At 49.8% G+C, this 16,789-nt stretch overlaps 1 protein-coding gene across 7 annotated transcripts in view; it reads right to left on the minus strand.

Moving 5' to 3' along the window:
- Nucleotides 1-16,789, minus strand: part of NTRK3 (neurotrophic receptor tyrosine kinase 3) — a 337,252-nt gene that overhangs the window by 30,817 nt on the left and 289,646 nt on the right. For 5 of the 7 annotated variants that reach the window (XM_074317987.1, XM_019726720.2, XM_074317986.1 and 2 more), the window contains one exon: nucleotides 12,178-12,252. The exons of the other annotated variants lie outside the window; for them this stretch is intronic. In XM_074317987.1, coding sequence (XP_074174088.1) covers nucleotides 12,178-12,252 — 75 coding nt within the window. The remainder of the gene's footprint in view (nucleotides 1-12,177; nucleotides 12,253-16,789) is intronic. 7 annotated transcript variants of the gene reach the window in all.

A 16,789-nucleotide genomic window follows, 5' to 3' on the forward strand; every position in this document is an offset into this window, starting at 1 on the left:
AGGCGGGGAAAGGAGAGAGTCAACATAAAAGCTGTGCTAATGAACTCATAGGGCTGGGAAGGGCCTTGGAAATGAGCTCGCCCACCTCCAGACATGGAAACCCTGGCTGGAAAAGAGGCAGTGACCGGTCCGAGATCAGCAGAACTAGTAAATAAAACAGAACTGACGTCCCTTGGAGTCTTGTTCTGGTTTTAACGTAAAATTTTTACTGGAGAATAGCATACTTACATAAAGGTATACAGATCCAAAATACACACATTGACTCTTAGGAAGTCTAAATTTCCGTTCTGTCATGTCCTTCTTTCCACCCTGACGTGCACAGACTTTGGGTCGCCTGGCGGCAGAGCTCTGCGTTTCCCCAGTTGTGTGGGTGGATGCCCAGGGATGTAGTCGTCTGAATATTTGTTTGACTTAGATGTACCATATGTGTGTCTGCAGTCACAAACATGTGTCTGTCTGTGGCTTTCCCCCAAGTCATGGAAATTCCTTGGACGAAAACTTTACACAAGAGACTGACATTTTCTAGCAACGTCAGAGTTCTGCCCTCTTTTTGCCCCTATTCCTTTTCCCAACAAAGTAGGTAAACTATTTTCTGGCTGCTTGTAGACACAACTTAAGAGCTCAGCCCCAGGTCCCGGAGGTGCTGGGCATTCTGTGGAGGGAAGGTTCAGAGGAGAACTCACAAAGATAGCATCACAGCTTTGTCCCCTCTGAGCAGGGCTGTGACAGTTTATGCAAAAGGCAGCCACAGAGCGGGATCTCAGTGGAATGGCTATTTCAGGCTGAGCATCTAGCCCCGGGATTAGGAAAAATCCATGGAGTCTTCCCAAAATACGGGGAGTTTAAGAGGCAAACCGTTTAGCAGTGTGAGCCTGGAGGAAAAATAGGCCCATTGTGATTCTCCGGAACTCTCTTACCTAGAGCTGCATCTGCCAGAAGCAAGTTCTCAGATGGAAGCCCCAGGTCACACACATACCTTTTGTAACTTCCCCTTTTGTTTTCCCCTTTTTAAATCCCGTCTCAGGGCTGGCACTCTTTCTGGGACCTCACTGTCCCTTACTGCCCCGAGCAATATATTTTTTTATAGAGCAGACATTGCTAGTCCAAAGATGTGGCTAGAAAAACAACATGGCCCTTATTTTCTTTTCCAAATGCCTAGACTTGGAGCCTCCTGGCTGCGCTCAAATCTTCTTGCGGAAACAAATTTTAAGGATGTTGAGAAAAGAGCTCAATTCATGGAACAAAGCTGGAGGGCTCAGCTCAGCTCAGCTGATCACACTGGGTCTACAGCCTTCCACCCAGACCCCAAGTGCTTGCTAAACATTAATAGGTAAAAGAAGGCAAGAGAATAAAGCCTCCTTGTGATAAATCCAGATTTTAATTTACCCTGTACGAGTCGGGCACTAACAGGGTACAGTTAGATTTAGACTTATTTAGCAAAAAGGAAACATTCCCTTTCAAACGAGACTGACTTTGCTAAATATTTAGATGCTAAAATAAATCTGAAAATTATAACCGATATTGCAAATGTGTGTATAGGAGGAGGAAACAGAAGATCCAAAGGAACAAAGGGGATAATTGTAACTCAGGCAATGCCATTGACTAGCTAAGCAATCTTAGGGAATTTATTTAACCTCTGGAATTTATTTAACTGCTTCCTGTGTGTAAAATGGGCATAGTACATCTAAATAGAACCCATACAGAAATTACGTGAGCCATTCAATGAAACAGAGGCATGGCAGGTTTTCAACACGTATTACTTTGAATCAAAGTCTTTCTTGGAAGATGTTAATTTCTCAATGGTGACATTTATGTCTATTGCATAGCACTTCCCACGTTTCCAGGGACTGGACATTCTGCCCAGGGACCCTTTCAGCAAGGAAGCAGCATTCCCAATTTACGGATCAGGAAACCAGCTCAAGAGTGGAATGTGAGCAAGTCTGCAGTAGATAGAGGCCAAGCTATGAGTCAATCCGTTGCCACACTCCAAGTCCTGTCATTATGGGTTTCGTGGGTTCAAGACAATTTGACCTACAAGTACTGGGAGTAGCATAAAGGCGCTTCCAGGATCCTTGGACTATTTAGCTGTTTACCAAAGCAGGGTTGAGACCCTCAGGAAGAACAGCTAATGTGACTCTCAGAGAAGACAGACCGGGCTGGTTAGAACATGGTTCTCCTATGGACTGGGCTCAGAGACCGCGTGAGGACGGCCTCATGGCAGGAAGAGGGGAAAAAAGAAAAGAAAACCAAACCAAGGTGATTTGAATTTTAAAAAGCAAAGACTGAGAAGATTTCTTTCCTTAAAAGGCAAACCGAGCTATACATTGTGTCCTGCAGCCATCTTCTCAGCGACAGTGGTAACAAGAACAACAGACCTTCCTACTGACTGGATACCCCACCAGCCTTAAGATGATAGCACGGGATTCTTGAATCACGATTCTAGCTGGACTGTATCATCTGAGCCCGAGCTTTCCGTCCACCTTCAATGGTGAGGACACATCAGATGTGCACCAATGTGACCATGAAAGAGCTTTTCTTACAATCGATGGACTATTCTCCCTGCAAGCCAGTGAGGCCCCATACCCAGCTCAGGCCGGGCGCCCACCTCGTAAGCTTAGGATGAGAGGCTGGACAAGGTGGCCTTCTGAACTGAACACTTGTTTTTTCCCCTAATTCTAAGGTTCGAGCGCCCTGGCGTGCTTGACCCACGGTTTGTAAGTTCTGTTACGCACGCTTGCTCATGGGAGAACTTTCTTGCACAATCAGCTGCCCTGAAGCAGGCAGCTTCCAACAGCCTCATTTATCGCAGACAGAACTTGAGGACCAAGTAGAGAATGTTTACCAAGCGCATGCAGTAGCATGAAACTCCCCCTTGGAAGAGCTACTGCACGACATGCTTTCCTATGACGGACTGGTGTGACATCTGTCGTCATCACAGGCTGCTTCTGAACTCTCTCTAAACGTGGGTGCGCCAGCTGTGGTCTCCCCACATCCCTCGCTGGGAGAACTCCCGGAGTACGACATGGTTCACTCACAGGTCTCTCATGTCTCTGGACCACGGGTGGAAGGGGGCAAACAACCATGTGACCGGGCCAGTGAGAGGTAAACTGAGGCAGGCCTGAAGCCTTCGGCAGACTGTGTACCCTGCAGGCTGTCCTCAGTGCCGGTGAGCAAGGGCACGATGACCCGTTAGAAAAGCCGGGGTGTGTGTGTGCAGAAACAGGTCCCCAAAATGGGAAGAGAAGGTGGCTCACCCAGTCAGAGGCAGTACAATCACCCCATGATATGGAGTTGGCCACACGGCCACAAAATCATACTGTGTCACCTCGGGAAATCACCCTCTTTCAAAGCCTCAGTTTCCCCATCTATTAAACATCAACTGGTATTTACCTCCTACAATGGCCATGACGATTAAATACTCCATGGATAATTCATGGATTAAATAATTCACGGATTAAATAATCCGTGAAGCATTTAGCACAGTACCCAGTGCGTGGGGAGCCTTAACACACGTTAGCAAGGAACAGTTGCCGTAATTGTTGGGGTAGTGCTATTGCTTTGCTCTCTTATAAGTACTTGCAAGAAGCATTCTCAAGGTCCGAGACTTAGATAATATAAGAGAGTGGATTTTGAATGTGTATGTGTGTGGGTAGATGGGGGTACTTGGTGACGGTAAAGATTTACGCTGGATTAGGAAGTAAGTTTCAAGTGTCCTTGGTTATAGCTCTTCCGATGTAAGGAAACCCTGAAAGCGAAGTCTTTCATTTGGGTGGGTGGGTGTGGGTGATAATAAGCGAACCAGACCCTTGCCTCCTTCCTCTCCCTCCTTCCACTCGCCCTGTGACTTTAATGTCACAGCCACAATCCCTAGTGACAGTGCCCAGTACAGGCTAAACACGTCAGCCAGAAGGGGGAAAAGCGGCCACTTCCAAAGCACTCCACGTTAATCATTCTAGTTGGAGGGAGACTCGGGGGGGGGGGGGCTCTGGAACCCCCGTTTTTTTGTTAACTGCCAACTAAAAATGCCCGAAGTAGCTGGAGAAGAAATGCAAAATAGGGGACAGGGAACCCTTTGCGTATTTTAATCACTTCAGTAAACAATGCAAACCACAGTGGAAACCTGCGTTCGATGGCTCCACCCCCCCCAAGACCAGAGCATCATGGGACGTGACATAAAAAATACGCAACCCCTCCTCAGACTAGAGGCTGCCTATCTGGCTTCTCTGAGCTGGAGGTGAACTTCCGATCCATCCGCTGACTAGGAGCAGGAGCCGCTCCCACCAGGACAAGGACAAGCTACACCATGTGGGAAGCTCCCTGGAGAACTGAATGCCCCTCCTCAGCCAATGGGAAGTGGGGTTCTTCTGAGTCATGAAACGAGACCCTTGAGTCTAAAGGAAGGAGGGACTCATGGCGCCTGACAGACGAGAACTCACAGGTCACTTGCTAGGTCTCTGGCAGGGCCACAAACGTGAAGCCATGGAGAAAGTCCTCCATCGTCATTTAAAGGTAGAGGTTTAACTGAGAAATATAAGAGGGTTACACTCTCAGGGAGGCTGCGGCGGGTGGTAATAGTTGGAGCACTCTGTGAACTGCAAAGCGATTAATCAACAGTAGTTAACACCACTACTATTTTTATGCACCACGGGTTCCCAGTAGGCCCTTCCCGAGAAATTCCAGGAAAGCGGTATCGATTACCCAGCCACACAGCCCTGCCAGGGACTAGCGACGGCTCCCACATGCTGGGAGGGAGGAAGAAGGAAGACATGACACCCAGGGAAGCCATGGAGTCGAGTGGAAAGAGCTCTGGACTGAGCTTGGGTCGTCTGAGGTCCTGCCCAGGGCGTCCCCTGTGGCTCTGGCGTCCTGCGCTTCCTGAGGCCTCAGTGTTCACATCTGTGATAATGACACGGGTGGACCAGAGGATTCTCTCCGCTTGAACAATGCATGCGATTGTCCACAGCAACCTTTTGTTATCTGAATCAATAACCCAAGAAACCGAACAGAAGCTCATTCTCGAGGTTCTTCCCAAGAGCAGCGGCATCAGCAGCCTGAGTTTCCATACGGGTGTGTGTGCAGCAGGGAAGCAAGAAGAGCAACGGGTGAGGACCCGGGCGTTGCAGGGCCCTGCCTGAGGGGTACACCGTTCCTCACAGAGGTCCCGAGTCAGCTATAAGATCGGTAGGGTGAGGGACGGGGTCGGGCTAGTGGACCTTTAGGTCTCAGCCAGGCCCTAAACACTATGATTTGCTGCGGCAGAGACTGGATAACCTCTGGACGCCCCTGACAGCGCGGTGCGAGGGTCAGCGTTCTGAGACCCACAGCCGCTACTCTACAACTGGTCCCATGTGCCCTTTGCAGCGGAGGGTGTGAGCCCAGGAGTCTCAGATGAAACGGACGGAGGAGCTGTCCTTCCACACAGCACCTGGCATCCCAGGCCGTAGCTGGAGGCCTGCAGCTGTGGCCAGCTCCTTCTCCCTTCAAAAACAAGCTCTCCCTCTCGGCTTCTCCTTCAAGGCCAAAGGCGGGGGAGGACGGCTCTGAGGAGGAACCCAGGAGAAAGTCTTCAATGCTAAGCCAGTAACTGCAGTTGGATGGTCTTTTCAAAGGCATTCCTTCGCTTACACACATCCACGTCTCCCAGAGCATAGAAAGAAGATGAGGGCAAGCAGGCTTCTTGCGTCCAGGCTAATGAAACTGGGGTGAAGTATCTTCCTCGGGGTCACCTAGTGGGGTAGAGCCAGGCTAAGACTGGGGTAGGTAGTCCCCAAGGGGAGAGCCCTCATCTGAACGTACTGAAACCTCTGGTCTTGACCACAAGAGAGGTAGAAAGAGATGGCAGACGTGGAAAGCCTGTCCACGTGAACAGGGACGCAGAACCACTAACGGCGTGTATGTGCTGGGCCGGGATCAGGGCTAAATGAGTTAAAATGCACTGCTTCCTTCACTCCTCCCAACATGCCTTGGCTCTGGAAATTATTATTATTATCAAAAGCACTGCATAGATGAAGAAAGGAAGACTAGGAAGAGGGGAGGGAGAGAAAGGGAGACAGGGAGGGAAGCGGAGGGAGGGATCAAACAACTTATGTGAGTTCAAAAGGCTGAAGAGTCCAAGAGCCAAGCCTCACACCCAAAATACTCTGATTCCAAACTTTTATGTAATGTAGTTTTATCATAATAAAATATAAAACACAAAATCAAATAAAGATCCCTAGTTAAAAACAAAAACCAAAAACAAAAAAACCTCTGATTCCAAGACCAATGGTCTTTTACACCACCAAGATGGCGCCATGTTCTTGTTTTCAAGTTGAAAGAAGACTCACACTGGTAACAAATGTTTTTAAGTGACATGAACTGATGGGTTAGGGTCACAGATCTTGGAATCTGTGACAGATATCCCAGAATTCAGTTTCTACGTAAACATGCCTAAAAGCAGAAGGATTTTCATTCAGAAATATCTACATCTGCAGATGCAATGAGGTCAGATGGGCCCAAGAGCAGCCCAGAGAGCACTCATTCAAGTAACACCAGGAAACAGTGCGTGTTCCGCCCGTAGACAGACTGGGAAAAGCAGTCAGCCGTGGGCTTTGCCTCCTCAGTCTTTCCTTTGCAGCTTTTCTCTGCATAACGCCTGGCCTGGTCCTGCAGAAATGACAGTGATTATTGATTTCGTGCCTGCTCAGCGGGACCCCTGATGGCAAGGACTCTCCGATGAAGATGCACCTTTGTTACTGGTCATCTAGGTCCCACATAATCTGTTCGAGCGCTGTAGTGTTTATCAGCAGAATTTTGGAAATTCATTAGCCTTGACTGTTTGGAAATCTATTTCCCATTCGTTTCTCTTTCTCTACAATCATTGTCTCAGGCAGAAAAAGAGGAAGACAGAGAGACAGAGGGATGGCAGGAAGGAGGGAGAGAGAAGCAATGTAAGTCGAGACTGATGACTTACTTGGGTCTTAGAATTAAACCACACCAGAAATATTTCCTAAATCAGGATTTTGTGAATATTGACACAATACATTGCCTTTTTACTTAAGGGAGCTTGGGTTAGGTTTTCTGTCACTTGCAGCTGAAAGAATCTTGATGTAACACTGGAAAATTCAACTCTCAAATTAGTCTCTTTTTCTAGGAATAAAATGTCTATTTCTAGAAATGAACCTAAGAAGAAAGACTCAGAGAGATCCCAGAGGCCCAGATAGAAACCAGCTTGCCCAGCTAGGGCAGAACTGCAGGCTGCCTTCTGTCACTCGTCCTTTTCTGCTTTTTCACCCCGCATGGCGGCACCCACACGACAGGGTCTCACCAGCCCTAAAGCATCACAGGACCCAGTTTACAGCATGTGCTTCTCACACCAGCACCTGAACCCAAAGCTTTGCTTGGGCGGCTACACCTCCCAGATGCCAGACTTCTGCAGCAAGAAGCATCTGGCTGGAAGGCACATCACACATCTACTTTCCACAGGGTGAGCCACAAGGGCCAGGATGGGAGAAGGCAGCAAAAATCAGAAGAACAGCTAATGCTCAAGAGAGGCAGGCACCCGCCCAGCCAACCCAGGCAAAAGAAACAGTGGGACGTGTACTACCCCTGCCAGCATCTCCACCCAGCAGGACCTGTCACGATTCTTCAGACGTATGGATGTCTCATGAGTCATTTGTCCCAAAAGAATTGCAGAAACAAATGGTGTGGCCAACTTTGAAGCTAGGATCTAGAACAAGAGGTACGGGCTCTCGTCATCCAGCCTGGGTAATTTCCCTGGTGAGCAGTCATGGGGGGGCACAACCAGACCGTCCCCTTCCCTTCGCTGTCACCTTCCCCATGACACCCACGCCCCTTCACACAGACCTCAGCCCCACCCCGGTCCAGGCCACCTCATCCTGCTGTTCTGGGGGCTGGCTCTGATCCGAGACCTCTCTTTTCAGATCATCAGAGAACAAAATGCTAAGGGGACTAGGAGTTCAAAGATTAATTACCACTTAATGGGCAGAGTTCCTATCTCTGGATAAATCTCCAGGTGAGAGCCCAGAGGACGGGCCACGATTTCTCTGAGCTTATAAGGACATGCCACACCACACCAGGAAGAGGCAGCTCCCGCAGGAGAATGTATTAGATTCTCCCCGCAAAAGGCCAGTCTTAACTATCTTGAATTGCAAGATTTGGCATCGCAGTGAAAGGTAGGAAATCACTTTCTGCAACTCCAGGGCTGTTAAACCACGTTACTCCGTCCAAGTCCTAGTGTGTGTTAGAAAACTCTAGCTCGCAGACAGCTTCCCTGCAACCTGATCTCGGTGACAGCTGAGCAATGCTAACATGCAGAGAGGGGTGGCCAAAGTTCACCTTATGCTTTCCTTGTGTGCCTTGGGTACAAGTTCTCAGGCTCTTGGGGTCATGGGGTGAGCTCCGGGACTGCCGCTTTCAAGGGGGACCTAAGATCAGGTCTCCGAGCAGGTTCCTGGGCTGGGCACACCGGTGACCACGGGCCACACAGACACTGTCCTTCCAGCTGCGACCGAACCCTTCCTGGAATGGAGGTGTCCCTCGGATGCTGAGGGGTAGGTGAGCCTATGTGACCCGTGAAAGGAGAAATGGTACCTCCGTCACTTGACCGATAACCAGTCCCTTGTGGTTTTCACCCTGTTCCCCACTGGGACCCCACAGAGCACAGGAGCGCAGAACAGAGAAGCCAAGAGATGTGCAAAGGGGTTCCTATTTGAGAAGAACAGCTAGTGTGTGTGCTTGTTTGTGTTTGCCAAGGAGGCGACTCGGAGAGATGAGTCAGAGAAGATGACCCTCCGGGGAGAGATGAAGCCCTGCTCCTCACCCCTGAGCATTAATGTGACAGAGGGACACTAGCCAACAGGCCAGAAGCAGTAAAAAGCCAGGACTTGCGGGGTGGCCATGATGCAATAGCCGGAAGACCACAGTGAGGGACATTCAGGTGCCTGGAATATATTCCTAAGTGACACTGACATTGTGATGCTGAAGAAAATCCTCGATAAATGACAGAGTAATAACTGCTTTCTACCCAGATGACACACATCATGAAACTAAAAGAGACGTTGCCTTGACGTGCATTGAGACCTCAGGATAAATTTGTTATAGAAGTCCAAGAACGTAACAGCATCGCGGGGGAAAGAACTCCTTCCGCCTGAGAGGACAGCGGGAGAGAGTTAAGGACGTCCCCAGGTAATTCTTCCCTTTGCTACGGCAGCTCTCTCTGGGCCAAGGAAATGGTCGTATGCTCGCCACGTAACCTTACGAAGAGCTCCTTTTATGCGTAACATAAGATGCTGCCTACATTTTTTTCTGCAAAGTGTACGAATGCACATTACAGATAAATACAAGGTCACACGGTCATAGGGACGTTAAGTATGACCATAAGAGGACGGCAGGAAGTCTAGGATTCTCTTCAAACTCAACTCTTCACTCAAAACTCCTGTCGCCAGGAGTTTTTTCACTCGAAAACCTGTGCCCAGACTCAGCCGCCCGCATGCATCCTCCCCGACCCCATTATCTGGACACACACCCGTGCACCATCCCTCCTTCCAACATGCGAGAAAACCCAGCACACTCACGCACTGTCGTCAAGCGCCACCTCCTCCCGGCACGGGTGCCTCAACGGGAAGACTGGCTCTCCGGCCCCAGAATATTTCCATGCCGACGCCCACTCCCCATGACAGGGACACATGGAGAAGTGGCAGAAGTCGGTGTACCTCCATGCACAACCCCCCAGCAGAGCTGCTGCTCCGGGCCCAGCCATGCAATCCAGCCCCTCAGCAGGAACTTGAGGCCACCCCGGGAGGCCTCGCTCCCTTTTCTTTCTCCCACTTCCTGCCAACTGGTATCTAGGGATGGATGCTGAGATTAAGGGAGGATGTCAGACTAGGTACAACCTGGGTTTAAATCCTGGCTCCACTGCTTTCTGTTATACACCCGTGTTCCTCCATCAGTGCTCGCCTCCCTAAGGTGGGCGGGATAACTTCCTCGCGGGACAGGACAGGTGACATAATTACCTTCCTCAAAGCCCCCAGCAAAATCCATGACTGGAGTAAGTGCTCAGCAAATGTAAGCTGCCATCCTTTAAGATCTCCCAGGATCCCAGACGGAAGAAGGAAGGGCTTGGGACACCCTGCAGGGCCAGTGCAAGTCACACACGAGGGGCTTTCTACAAATGTTCCCCAAGTGGATGAGCCCACAGGCTCAATCCCTTTCTGTTGCTCTCAGTCATGTCAGTCAGAGACGAAACCTAACGATTAAGCAGACAACATAGGCTGCCAACGCCACGGCCCCCCGATTCTCCCTCCGCCATTTTTGTCAGCCCGAAGTTTAGGAGGATTTCTTGCTATGGACTCAGAATTTCCAGATCTGACTTGCTTCAGAAAAATTTTAGCCAATCCATGAAAGCCCTCCTTGGCTAAACGAGATAAACTGAAATAAATTATATTCTTTAGGCACTCAACGCTTTGACCTTTCTGTCTAACGCTGCACACACCACTACTACCATGACCACCAAACACTTCTTTCTCTCCTCTCTGCTTTATTTTTCTTCTCTGCATCTATTATTCTCAAACATGTGATATAGTCTACTTTATCTTTATTTTCTATCTCCCTCATTAAGGGCAGATATTTTTGTCTGTTTTATTTCCAGCTTTATCTCTAGCACCAAGAATAGTTCACGACACCTGGAGGAAGTGACTGTAGACCCCAATTTATCAGGGAAGGTACCACTTTCTGCCTATGGTATCTATTTAATTATTAATAGCTTCCATTTTTATTCTCAGAGGTGTCCAGGTTTAGACAATCAAGTACGTAGTTGATCGGTAATAATATTTGATGAATTTAATTGATCAGTTTGACCAGTCTGGTACTTTGATTAAACCTGTCAACTCCTGAAACCAACAGTTTTACCCTGATGTGAATGAAACACAGCTGATGTTTTAACAGCATGAGAAGAGTCTGCTTCATTTCCTGTAATGGTCCTGTTTTCAAAATTCTCACAAGGCTAGCAAACACGTTCTTTCTGATCAATTCCAGTGATACACAGCTGCTAGCACTGAAAAATCCTAAACTTTTTTGCCGTTATTAGTAACAGTGCCAAGAAGAGATACCTATAAAAATGCGAGCCTGAGAGACCCTGGGAGGCTACGTTGCAATCACCTCCCCAACAATCACGAGGGAAGTGAATGAAATCTAGAGGCTCCCCTGGCACCTGTGTGTGACTGCAGCGTCAGGACAATATCACAATGTATTAGGTTGGTGCAAAAGTCATTGCGGTTTTTGTAATGATTTTTAACTTTTTAAACCGCAAGGACTTTGGCACCAACCTAACAGAACACCGGGGGTTCTCACTTAAACAGGACCTGCAAGTCACTCAGTCTGTGTTCGGAAACAGCGTCCGGCCTGGGGGAAAGCATCTCGAGATGGCCAGCAGGACTCGGGTCTTGGTAGGATTTTTCAGGCTGGATAGGTCAATTTGGTGGTTCTGTTTTCCCAAGTGGACCATTCCCCAAACAGAATGAAAGAGCCTCCTGGCAAAAATTTGGTCTGATGACGGAGGCAAGACAGACGGAGCCTCACTGACTCTGCAGTATGTCCATCTCCACGCCAGAAATTACCATAGAAACTCACCTGGGGAGGGGAAAGCCCTCTCCCCAAATATTGGGGGATATGACTCAGCCAGGGAGCTCTGTCCTGAACATGACATTTCTCAGACCACGCTTCATCTGAAGCCAACAGCGCACTCTCTGGCCTTCAGATGCTCTAGCCTACGGGGTATTCTTAGTTCCCACCAGGGAGTGTAGGCCCCGGTGCGGACACCAAACTCCAGATCACACTCCTGAAATGCAAGAAAGCAGCCGCACCACTGTCCATGCACAGCGCAGCCTCACCACACACAGGCCTGGACAGAGGCCTTGGCAGCCACTGACCTCCGGCAGCTCTCCTCAGGTTGGCAGACCCCGGCCTCACCATGCTTTCCCCCCATGAGACATCCCAAGCACATCAATGGCTTTGGCAGGAAACTTCCATGGACGTCACACGATGCCCAGATGGTGGGAGGTGGGAAAGAGGTGGGACGCGCCCCAGCCCATGGACGTTCCTCTCCAAAGCCTGCAAGCTGTCAGTCTGTGTGTGGACGGCCTTGCCCAGCCCCTTGGCCCCAGAAACAAAATCCAGACTCACTGTGGAAGGTGCCGGTGCTGCTAGCCTCTGCCGCTGCCACGACACGCTGACCGGGCCCTTCAGGCATGGCCCTTCCTGACAGTGAATGGGGGAGAGAGCGGGGTCGGGGAAGAGAGAAGAAAGGGATGAAGGCAGAGGACGGACATACGGAAGGATAACAGAAGGGAGGAGAAGGGAAGCGGGGGCATCCTGACTGAATGGCGTGCCTCTCCGGGCCACAACCTCCAAACACCCCCTCTCCCCACGAGGGAGAAAGGCTGACCACACCAACCCACATCCAAGGCCCTCACTCAGGAGTCCAGCAGCTGCCCCCACGGCTCAGCAGACACACTCTCACTGCGCTCCTGGCACACGGCACCCAGCTGCCCTCCTGCGTGAGCCGCCGAGACCCAAGTGGCTTCCCTGCGAAGGCTCGGCTGCACGCCCCACAAGATGAGCCTCCCAGCCAACTCCCGCTCAGAAAGGAAGTGGATTTTAGCTGGAATGCTCACCCCTTAGGTCAAAGAAATAGCACCTTCTCCAAAGCTGCTGCGGGACTAGCTGTCCTTACGTCTTCAGCAGAAAAGTCACACAGTCACCACCCCTCTAGGCCGCTCCTCCCAGGTGCCTTTCCTGTTCGGAAAGGAGGGGAGCTGGCCGGAGGTGACTGCGCGGAGAGCCTCAGCCCCCTCCTCCGCCTGCTGTCAAGAGTCCGCGTGTGTGTTCAGTTCCCCACGACCACTTGGGAAAACACACTTCCCGTAAAATGTCTCTAGAGAAGTCAGAGGACGGGGTGTGTCAGGCTGCCCTAGGGAAGGGACTCATGGTAACTGAGCAATGACATTTTCAAAGCGCCTGTCAGGTCACAAACTGTGGACAAAAGACAAGAGACACAGCCCCTGCTCTCAGTCAGACCGGAGGCACAGCAGCACAGAAATGACCCGAGGAAGCAACATGTTGATGGAAACCAATAGGGTGATGCTGAGAAGGCCATCCAGTGACGACAATGAAATGGGGGTCCCGGGGTTTAATGGCGGTGAGGAACAGAGAGAAAGAACATGAGGGAAATGAAAGGAAACGCAGGCGAGAAGGTGGGAAGAGAAGGTGGGAAGGGCTGAACTATGTCCTTAGCCCCCATCCTCTGCCCCAGAATTCGTTATGGTGAAGTCCTGTCCCCCTAGTATCTCAAAATGTCACTGCATGTGGAGATGGGGTCTTTAAAGGTAAAATAAAGTAGTGTGGATGGGTCCTAATCCAATATAACTGGTGCCCTAAAAAGGATAGGAAGTTCAGACACAGACATGTGCAGAGGGAAGAGGATGTGGAGAGACGGAGAAGGCGGCCATCCAAAGCCGGAGAGCGAGGCCTCAGAAGAAACCAACCCCGCAGAGACCTGATCTCAGACTCCCAGCCTCCAGACTGTGAGAAAGTAAGTTTCTGTTGTTTTTTAGCCTCCCAGTCTGTGATATTTTGACACGGCAGCCCGAGCAAATGTATACAGAAGACCTCACACAATGGTGGACATGCGCAACTGCCATTGTGAAAGGCGGTGGGGGGGCTGAGGGGGCTTGTGGTGGGAGGGGTCAGGAAGGAGAGGGACAGAGTGCTCGAGGGCCCTGCAAGCCAGGGAGAGAATTTTGTATTTTTGAGAAATGAAGACTCAGCAAGGCTCTTAAACAAGCAGGAGGAATGATGGAAAGTTTGGGGATACAGGGAAGATGGCCCCGAGCCTGAAGGTGCATGAACTAAGCCAAGTATTGGTCTGACTGGGGTCACAGTAGGGCATCTCCTGGCAACGTGCAATGAACAAGTGACACTGAAGGGCTGTAAAGAGAGACATAGCAGGATCTGGTGAGGAATTGGGTATAGGTGACGAACAGACAGATTCAAAACTGACTGCCCTTTGGGGAACCACCCAAGAGAGTTTTTACGGATGCAATGGATTGCTGAGAGGCACCTGCTGGAGAAGCGGGAGGCGGTCATCATGAGTTTTATCTCCAACAAGCCAAGTGTGGGTGGCCAGTGAACACCCCAGGGTGGCTGGCAGATAATGTGATCAAAGAGAGAAGAGGTAGAGGCTGAAAATGTAAATTCAAACAGCTTCTGCAGAAAAGTGAGCAGGGGTGGTAACCATGCAAGTGCGTGAGGTTTCCAGAGTAGACGTCTAAAATAGCGGCACCCTAACTTGAAATGAGAGGAAGGTGAGAGACCAAGGGAAGAGGTGAAATGAGCCAGAAAGGAGAATAAATTGGGGAGCAAGGCATGACTAGGGCATCGGACAAGAATGCTAAGGAGTGGGGGTGGGAGAAAGAATGGGGTACTTATTAATCATGACACTCAACAGACAGTTTGAAAAAGGATTAGACTTTTTAGAGGAAAGGCATTTGAATTTTGCCACGATGAGATAATTAGTGACCCCAAAAATGCAGAGTCGATGAAGTGGTAAGATCAAAAGCCCAAAAATTAAGACAGAAGATGAAAACGACCTATTTCAGTAGTTGAGGAGAGAAATGGTTGCTGGAAGGGGCAGAAAGGTCAAATGAAGATTTTTTTTCTTTAATGGAGAAGAGATGGGGGATTCTGGAGTAGCAAGGCTCCAAGGTCTCCGAGTGAGACAAACAGAATCACACCGAGAGGTGGGCTAGAGACAGGGCAGGTGACAGATGGTGCGGTGTGAGGGAAGTGAGAAAGAGTGCAGACCTGTCAACATGCAGATACGGAGGGGGTGAACTTGGCCTAATATTTCACAGCGTCACAGAAATATATACTCGGCACAGTTCCTCACATGTGAATAACGGGGCCTGAAATTACCATTCCCCTTCGTACCCATCTCAGCACTTTCTGTAGCGAGTTGACTATTCTGATCTCACACATGGAGAAAAGCAGAACTTGGCCATCACTGCAACCTTCTCTTCAAAGCTCGTGTCTCTGTAGCATCTCTAAGATGTGGTTACCTGGATTTTCTGGAAAATCACCGGGGGTGGACAACCCACTGCCTTGCACGGTGGTCCATTGTATTTCACAGAATAAAGGTAACTGCCTATAGCACGGAGCTTCACCAGTCTAGATTTTTCCAATCCTGCCACCCCGGCGGGTAAGGGGACGTGGTGCAGAACCCATTCACCAGACCACAGTGATGGGGTACAACACCCCAGCAGGTCTCCGAATGTGATGAAAGCTGGGTCTGTGATTTCTGGCTGTCCCAAACTGCGGCGCCTTGGAGCGTCATCCCAGGTCAGGCATTTGCCAAGTAGTGCACCTGTCTCCTTATTTATTTCACTGAACAGACCTTTATGAAATGCCCACCAGATACCCGATATGGCGGCAGGCGCTGGGATATGTGATGGTGAAACGAGGCATGGATACTGCTCTTTCAGAAATCCCAAGCTACTATGAACAAATATGTGTGGACAGATGTTCCTGAGAATCCATTTTCACAATAAACATGTAAAAAACAAAATCGCTTCCTGGAATACATTTCGTGGTACGAGGGCAGCATTCGTCATCTCCCATCACCACCGCCCCTGCTCCTGGCATCCCTTCCTAACTCTTCAGTTTCACTGAGTCTGTGTTACATTTTGGGACTGCACTTGGCTCAAATCACCTTGCTGCTACTGGCTTTACTATCACCATGGAGACCCCAAACTCCCTGAACTGGGGTCTCCTTGCTTGCTACGATGGCCAGCCCTCAGTCGGCCCCAACTGTTTGCCTCCTTTTTCTCGAATATCCTTACCACAAACCTCACTAAAAGGAAAGAAATCATGGAACTGGCTTATTGTAGGCTCACACTTCCAACTCTTAAACTATACCTAACCTCGTGGAGACCGTACTATGCTGGTGCACAGCTGAACGAGTCTATTCACAAATGACCTCACATGCCTCATCGCTAAGGACTGTTACCTTACTTCTGAATCAGAACACTGACCGCAACTCTGCCCTCACTGTGCACTCTGAGCAATACTGACGCATGGCCGAGCCTCAGTCTGCTTCTCTGTAAGTAGGAATAATACCAGCCTGGTCGACCTCAAAGGATTCTGACGGTGATCGGAGAAGCACTGGACCTGTGCGACGGGAAACCAGTGTTCTTATCTTAACTCTGCCACCAAGTAGACGAATGAACTTGAGTCTCTCTCTCTCTCTCTCTCTCTCTCTCTCTCTCTCTCTCTCTCTCTCGTTCACTGTCTTCATCTGTCAAATAAGCGGATTTGACAAGATGACCTCTAGGTTCATTTCTGCTGGGATTTTACAAATTTGCCAGCAGCGGTTCCTTACCCAGATTTCATCCAGGCATTTATCGAGGATTCTCACAAAACACTTTTGAACAAAGGAGGTCAATGTGTGCAGGAGAAGAGTCCAGTGGGACAGAGCCACCACCACGGAATGACTATGCAAACAATGCTGACAACTGGACCAACAGCTGCCGGGGAGCAGGACCCCAGCAACAAACCCAGGTCCCGGGCCAGTCAACGTTCCCAAAAATTGAAACTACGCTGCAAGTCATTGCCGGTGCATTGATAAGAGGTGCTGACAGCACCGAGCTGGATGGGGAGCTGTATCTAGACCACAAAAACCCTTGGCAGAGTGGAACAGAGAGCCAGGTCTACCAAGCACGAGGCACTGGGGCGCTATGTA

The sequence above is a fragment of the Rhinolophus sinicus genome, linkage group LG13 (genome assembly GCF_036562045.2).
Source record: "Rhinolophus sinicus isolate RSC01 linkage group LG13, ASM3656204v1, whole genome shotgun sequence".
NCBI classification, from domain to species: Eukaryota; Metazoa; Chordata; class Mammalia; order Chiroptera; family Rhinolophidae; genus Rhinolophus; species Rhinolophus sinicus.